This window comes from Vitis vinifera, chromosome 13 (genome assembly GCF_030704535.1).
Source record: "Vitis vinifera cultivar Pinot Noir 40024 chromosome 13, ASM3070453v1".
Taxonomy (NCBI): domain Eukaryota; kingdom Viridiplantae; phylum Streptophyta; class Magnoliopsida; order Vitales; family Vitaceae; genus Vitis; species Vitis vinifera.
This window is the reverse complement of record NC_081817.1, coordinates 27,356,809-27,364,373: the sequence shown is the minus strand read 5'-3', so window position 1 is coordinate 27,364,373 and position 7,565 is coordinate 27,356,809. Positions and strand designations below refer to the sequence as shown.

The following is a 7,565-nucleotide window of genomic DNA, read 5'->3' as shown; positions in this document are numbered from 1 at the left end:
AGGAATGAAGTTGCAACTACTTTGACTTTGTAAAGACTTGGAGTTGTAATATATTTATATTTTAAGAAAGATTTTTATAATTAATTAATTAATTAAATTATTTTCTGATTAAATAAAGTAAATTAAGGATCGTATTGACCTTTTCATAATTTGAATGAAGGATAATCTAGTCATTTTAGTTATTATAAAACTATTCCTCATTAATAGTTTTTAGTAAATCCACATCCCACCGAATTTAACTTTATTTTTGTAATTAAAATTTTGGCAACAATTTTGATAGTTTAGTCATCCACTTTTCATTTAAAAAAAATGATGATAAAAATAATAAGTATCAAAATAATTTTGATTTTCAATATTTTTAAATAAATTTTAAAGGGGAAATCAAGAGTTTGATTGATCATGTGATTAAAAAATAGTTTTTTATTTTAAAAATAAAAAAAATGTTTTTAAAATTTTAAAATGTTAGTTATTTTTTTTGTTTCCATTTTTTAAAAACAAAATGAAATAAATAATAGAGTTCGTGGTCATGTGAATTAAAAATAGTTTTCAATTTTTGAAAATAAAAATTGTTTTTAAAAATTTATGACAATTTAACTACTGTTTTTTTGAAATAATTTTTAAAAATAAAGTGAAATAGAAAACAATTTTTAAAAGTAAGAATTATTTTAAAAATCTGTTTTTAAAAATTATTTATCATTCTTTAGTTTAAAAACAATTTTTAAAAAATAAACATAAGAAAATATGATCAAATATCCCTAATAGTCACCCTCACCCTACGTTCCACTCTCACCCTATTTCTCAATATATTTTTTTTAAATATTATAATTTATTTTATTAAAAAGTAAATTTCTTATTTTATAAGTGTTAAAAGGGAACATAAAAAATTAAATTAAATTACTTTTTAAAATTAATTATATATGGATGGGAGAAAACAATACTTGAAATTATTCTCAACGGGTTTTTAAAAAAACAAATTTCAAAACGGCTTCTAACCCATTTATTTTAATTCCAAATCGACACTTTATTTGATTCATTGAAAGTTTGAAACTCACAAAAAAAAAAAAGAAAAAAAAAAAAGAAGAAGAAGGGGGCAATTAAAAGTATTTTAATCAAAATCACTTTTGCGTCTGCCAAACAGGCCTTAAGCTTGAAGGACAAAAGACAGCTCCAAGACCAACTAATGGCGGTTACATTCAACGTCACTAAATGAGCCAATAAGAAATAACTACATTCTGTCGGCAGCCCAACCACCTCAGAACTCTCCACATCATCATCTGACCCCACTTAGCTAGGTCCCGCATGACATGGCATAATCCACAATTTACCCATGCACCTCACTCACACCCAATCCCGGCCGCCTCACTCTCATCATCTTCACTCTGTAGGGAGCAAGAGAAAAAGTACTGCTTTTTTTGCGGTTTTTGAGAACAGCGTTTTTGATTTGATTCAATGTTGGTCCAGGACCGTAAAATCATTAAACCCTCAAAAACCCAGTCCACTAAACCCCAAGAACACTTCAATTTCTCCACATGGGTCTCCTCCAATTTCCCCAAAATCATCGTCATTTCCCTCCTAATCGTCACCGTGGCCGTCGTGTTCTTCGTGCGCAACGATGCCGTTTCGATCCTCTACAGCGGCAAATCGAGGTCCAAAAGCCTCAAACCCATCCAATTCCCTAAAATCAGCTTCAGTTCGATCCCACCCAACTCCGATAAGTCCTCACCCTTTGCTACGTTTCGCTCCGAGCGGTGGATCGTCGTTTCAGTGTCGAATTATCCGTCCGATTCGCTTCGGAGTCTGGTCAAAATCAAGGGATGGCAGGTGCTGGCCGTTGGGAATTCGAGGACGCCGGCGAATTGGGAGCTCAAGGGTGCGATTTTCTTGTCATTGGAGCAGCAAGCAAAATTGGAGTTTCGGATTTTGGAGTACCTTCCGTATGATTCTTACGTTAGGAAGAGCGTTGGGTATCTTTTTGCAATCCAACATGGGGCGAAAATGATATTTGATGCTGATGATAGAGGGGAAGTGATTGATTGGGAAGTGGGAAAACGTTTTGATTTGGATTTATTCGGGGTTGATGCAATGCAGGAGAGAATTTTACAGTATAATCGCGAGAACCCGAATAGAACGGTTGTGAATCCGTATATTCATTTTGGGCAGAGGTCAGTTTGGCCTAGAGGGTTGCCATTAGAGAATGTGGGTGAGATTGTGCATGAAGAGTACTATAATGAGGTATTTGGTGGGATGCAATTCATTCAACAGGGCATATCTAATGGCCTTCCTGATGTGGATTCGGTCTTTTATTTAACTCGGAAGTTGGATTCGGAAGCGTTTGATATGAGTTTTGATGAGCATGCCTTGAAGGTGGCTTTACCACAGGGTGTAATGGTGCCATTGAATTCCTTTAATACATTGTTTCATTCCAATGCATTTTGGGGTTTGATGCTTCCGGTTTCTGTTAGTTCAATGGCTTCTGATGTCTTGAGGGGTTACTGGGCACAGAGGCTGTTGTGGGAGGTTGGTGGTTTTGTTGTGGTTTACCCTCCCACAATTTATCGGAAGGATGAGATTGAAGCATATCCATTTTCAGAGGAGAAGGATCTTCATGTAAACGTTGGTCGTCTTATTAAGTACTTAGTTTCTTGGAGATCGGGAAGGCATAGGTTGTTTGAGAAAATTATGGAATTAAGTTATTCATTGGCAAAAGAAGGCTTCTGGACTGAGAGGGATGTGAAATTCACTGGTGCTTGGCTTCAGGATTTGCTTGCAGTTGGGTACCAGCAGCCGAGGCTGATGGCACTAGAGTTGGATCGACCAAGGGCAAGCAGTGGTGATGCTGATAGGAAGGAATTTATTCCTCGTAAACTGCCTTCTGTTCATCTTGCAGTTGAGGAATCAGGGGCTGTGAATTATGAGATTGGGAATCTGATTAGGTGGAGGAAGAGTTTTAGCAATGTTGTGCTGATCCTGTTTGTTAGTGGGCCAGTGGAACGCACTGCTCTGGAATGGAGATTGCTTTATGGCCGGATATTCAAAACTGTGGTTATTCTTTCAGCAAAGTCTGATGTAGATCTAGCGGTTGAGGAGGCCCATCCGGATCAAGTATACAAGTAAGTTGCTAAGATCATAATATATCTTTATCACCTACCTTATCCTGCCTAACACATACAATTCTATTCAAATTGGTTCTCCATCAAGCATAGAAATAATGAAAATATGGATTAATGAACTTTATTTTAGTAAATGCTAGTTTAAAAGATTAATTTATCTGCTACTATATGTCAACAAGCAAGATGATGACATTTCTTTTGTACACGATCCTTTATATGTCTTAGTTTTTGAATTTATTTAAGCTTTTTGTCCTATGAGGTAGCAGATGTGGGACTGAAGCTCTAATAACATATCTCTTGTTGTACAAACAGTTAATTGAGATAAAGATGTTCTAAATTTCTAATATAAAATATTTAGGGAAGAATCACCACAAGTATTTCTCTTAGTAATTGAACCTGATGCTTTGAAATAAAATTGTTTCTTGGGCAACAAGCTACATGGAGTTCTTGGAAAATTCTTTTTCGTGGAAAGTGGGTCCAAGGGCATGGGGTTACATTGCAATTCAAAAAAAAAAGAGAGGAGCCGGAGTAGTGGATGGGAGATGGTTTGCAAGTGACGTTGTAGGCTGTTTTTGGGGCTGCTGTTGGCTGGCTTAGAGGGGTTGTTGTTGGTTGCTGCTGTAGGTTGTGTTTGTTATGCTGGGGGGTTTCTTGTTTTTCTAGGCTTTGGAGTGACATTGTTTGATTCGGGTGTTGGTTTGTTTTTTCTCTTCCCTATTGCTTGTTTTCAGTTGCATCTTGCATACTCCGTGTGTACTTTGTGCGCTTTTTCCAAGCACTTTTAATTTACTTAGCATTGTTTACCTATCAAAAAAAAAACAAAAGGCATGGGGCTACATGAATGCTATCAAAATGCGAGGATTTTTGAGGATAAAGCAAGGAATTTTGGGACTCTATTGTTTTCCTTGCTTCTCTTTGGGCTTTCTGTTCCAAGGTTTTTAAGGGGACTCCCCTTAATGTGCTACAACTTGATTGGTTAGCGGTGTGTACTCCATAAGGAATGGTCCTTTATAGAGTGTTCGCTTGTTTTATAGTGTAATTTCCTGTAGTTTAGTTTTCTTTGGCGGGAGGATTTCTCATCCTTCTATTTGTACTTCTTTTTATCTATCAATATATATTTGTGTCGTTTCCAATCAAAAAAAAAAAAAATGCTATCAATGGAAAGTGGGTATGTGAATGCTGTTATTGGAGTTGATGCTCACTATAATACGGCTAACCATGTTTCGTGAAGCCAAATATGCCTTTAAGCAATGATATATTATTGCATCCAAAACAAGGATGTTGAGGTAGATGGGTGGCAACACAAGAAAGGATACAATTAGAGAACCATGCATTTGTAAGACGGTAAAAGTAGAATCACATGGAGACAAGATGAAGGCGTTTGAGATATGTGTGCCAAAGATCAATGACTTGATTCAGACTCAAAACTCTTTTAAGGAAGATGATTGTGTAGTTGACACTAAATGGTTTTTGTTAGGCTATGGTAACCCTAGTTTTAAATCAAGTCTAGCTAATATATTGATATTGATTTTAATGTGGGAAAGGAATATCAAGGAAAAGATAAATGTGTTGTATCTGTTGTATCACACACAAGAAGAAATTCCAGTAGGATATACACATGGTTCTTGCAATAGTCTGAATTTGTCCAACAATGATATATGATTAAGACCATGCAAAGTGATACCAATCTATTGTTGAGTGTTTTCCCATGTAGACAACAGCTTCACAAATAGAGTGCATGTAATCTGATATTTATCACCATTGACAGTACAGAATATTTAGATGGGACTCAGAATAACTACCTAGGATGCGTGGTGTATCGACCAGTTGATCCATGGGCCCTTGACCGTGTATCACAATTAGGATATTTTAGTTTGGCATGGGGAGTGAATATTTTGTTTTGTTGCTAATGATGTAGAGGCTTAGATAGTCAGTTTCAGATGGCAGTCAGAGGTGACTGGTTTTTGGAACTTGAGTTTGTGAGAGAGTTTCAGGAATGGGACTTCTAGGGAACAATCCTTGAGGTGCAAATTAGCTAGTTGGCAGAGTGTGGACCGAGACAGAAGGATTGTTAGTTTTCAGTTAGATATCATTTCCGGATTTTATAGCCTAGTCGTTTCTCTGGTATCAGAGTTGTGGAACAATGTTGCCAATCCTGGGTGGCATTCTTTGTCTAGGCTGCAGCATGGATAAAATTCTGACCCTGGACCATCTAAAATCTAGAGGCTGGAGCATGCAAAATGGGTGGAGTAGGCCATTTTGCTCCAGATGCACTAAAATAAGCTCCTCATAGCCATCCTCCACACTTTCCTCTGGCACTTGTCCAAATCCCAAGCTGCTGGGTAGTAAGAATGTCTAAGGTGTTTAGTGCTGGCTTTTGCCTTTTTTTTTTGTTTCCCCACATCCAAGTATACTCACTGACATCTTTGATGTTTTCTTTTATAAATAATTTTGTATTAACTATTGAAAAAAGAATTAAGTAGTGGCAGTACTAGTAGTGATGGTTGTGGTGAAGGATGTTGACAACCCTTTCAGTTGTAAAAGGATGTTGATTCCAAAGAAGATGACAAGGATTCTTTGAGGATGACGGATAAAATGAGAGTCACTTGGATTATAAAGGATTTCTCTATGAAAACTTAGGTACTTTCCTAGATTTATGTATGAACCTGCAACGGGAGACCATCTTATATTTGGAAAGTGAATAACAAGGTCTTCATGTGCTCTTTACTAGTAAAATACCAAGTAGCATGATACTCAGGATTTTCATATATGACAAAACAAAACCATAAAAATTAAAAAATGCTTTGGGAGCTTCAAGATTCTAGATACCTGATCGCAGTGCCACATCATGTTCTCGAATAAAAAATTGAAAAGGGAAACAGGCAAGGAATTCATGTACAATCAGGGGATGATGCTTGGGAACTATGTTCTAGAAAATTCAATGGCATATTTCACTGAATTAAGATCCAGTACAGATTATTTGAAGTGACTTTCTTATATGAAATCAAGGATTTGGATGTTGTTTTCTTCAGCTAGATTTAATAATAGTTGCTAAGTATTGTTTATTCTTTTTTGTTTATAACTAGAACAATTGGTGGTTGTTTTAATTTGTAATGACAGGTAAGCTTTCTTGTGTGATAATAATGTGGATCTGCAACAATCCTTGTAAAAGATTTCATAGTTGTTAACAACTTAATGAATAATGTACAGATATCTGCCCAAGATTTTTGAAAGATTTAGTAGTGCAGAAGGGTTCCTGTTCCTCCAGGACAATACCATCCTCAATTACTGGAATTTGATGCAAGGAGACAAAACGAAGCTGTGGATCACTGACAAGGTAATGTATACCTTAAACATAATATTCTCAGTACTTCCCAGCACAGTCTGATCTCTCTTGCCCTAACTTCATCTGATGCAGGTGCCTCAGTCTTGGACTACCATCTCACTCATTGGGAACAACTCAGTATGGTTTTCAAAACAAGCAAAAATGGTAAAGAAAGTTGTGAACACAATGCCAGTTCATCTTCAGGTCGGTTACAAGGAAAGTAGTACAAGCGAGCCAAGTCTCACCATCTGCAGTTCTGAGGTGTTTTACATTCCTCAGAGCTTTGTAGGTGACTTTGTGGACCTAGTAGGTCTAGTTGGAAACGCGAAAATCCATCATAAGGTTGCTTTGCCAATGTTCTTCATGGCAATGGATTCACCTCTTAACTTTGACTCCTTGCTTAATACAATGATTTATAACACAGAAGCTTTATCAAGTAATCCTTCAGACTACTATTCTGCTAAAGTAGCTGCAGTGCACCCATGGAGCATTTCCAGTGAGCCAGACTTCATCAAACTGATAAGACTCATGGCAGCAGGTGACCCTCTCCTAATGGAGCTGTTCTAAAGGCTGTTGCAGCAGTTGAGACTCAAGAACTTGTAAGAGTAAGAATCCATGCCACTTTGTTCCATTACACAGATAAGCTATTATTTTTGGGGGCCTGAAATGAGAAGGTATCCAATTTTATTTTATTGTTTTTCTTTTTTGTAAATTTATCTTGTTCTTTTTTATTTTTAGATTTATTTTGTATGATTCATTCATCAGTGTAGAACCAAGCTGTTAAATAACCTTTTGGCTGGAACTTTTGTCCACATACTGAGATTTGTCTGTAAAGTTGGTGTAATTGGGAAGCAATTAAACCATGGTGGTTCATTTTGTTCAGTATTTCGAACTTTTCACACAAGGATGTTGGTGATTGTAACCATGATATATCACTTTTTTTTTTTTTTACCACAGTTGTAAGTCCAGGTTCCTTCCATTAAGGTGGCAAGTAGTAGGCCACACCATCTTGAGGTGAAAAACTATAAGAGTCGCTCATATGTTAAAATATTCACAATCCATGTTAGACTTGTTCCCATGAATACAACCTATTTATTACATACGTAAAGTTATTACCTTAAGACTTGTTT

General features: G+C 36.4%; 1 protein-coding gene across 1 annotated transcript; it reads left to right on the top strand.

Moving 5' to 3' along the window:
- Positions 1 to 1,336: 1,336 nt before the first annotated feature.
- LOC100256796 (probable glycosyltransferase STELLO2) lies at positions 1,337 to 7,320 on the top strand. The gene is made up of 3 exons (XM_002273088.4): positions 1,337 to 3,110; positions 6,321 to 6,447; positions 6,529 to 7,320. Exons 1-3 carry the CDS (start codon positions 1,450 to 1,452, stop codon positions 7,000 to 7,002), a joined length of 2,262 nt encoding a protein of 753 aa, XP_002273124.1. The 5' UTR covers positions 1,337 to 1,449; the 3' UTR covers positions 7,003 to 7,320.
- The last annotated feature ends 245 nt before the right edge of the window (positions 7,321 to 7,565 follow it).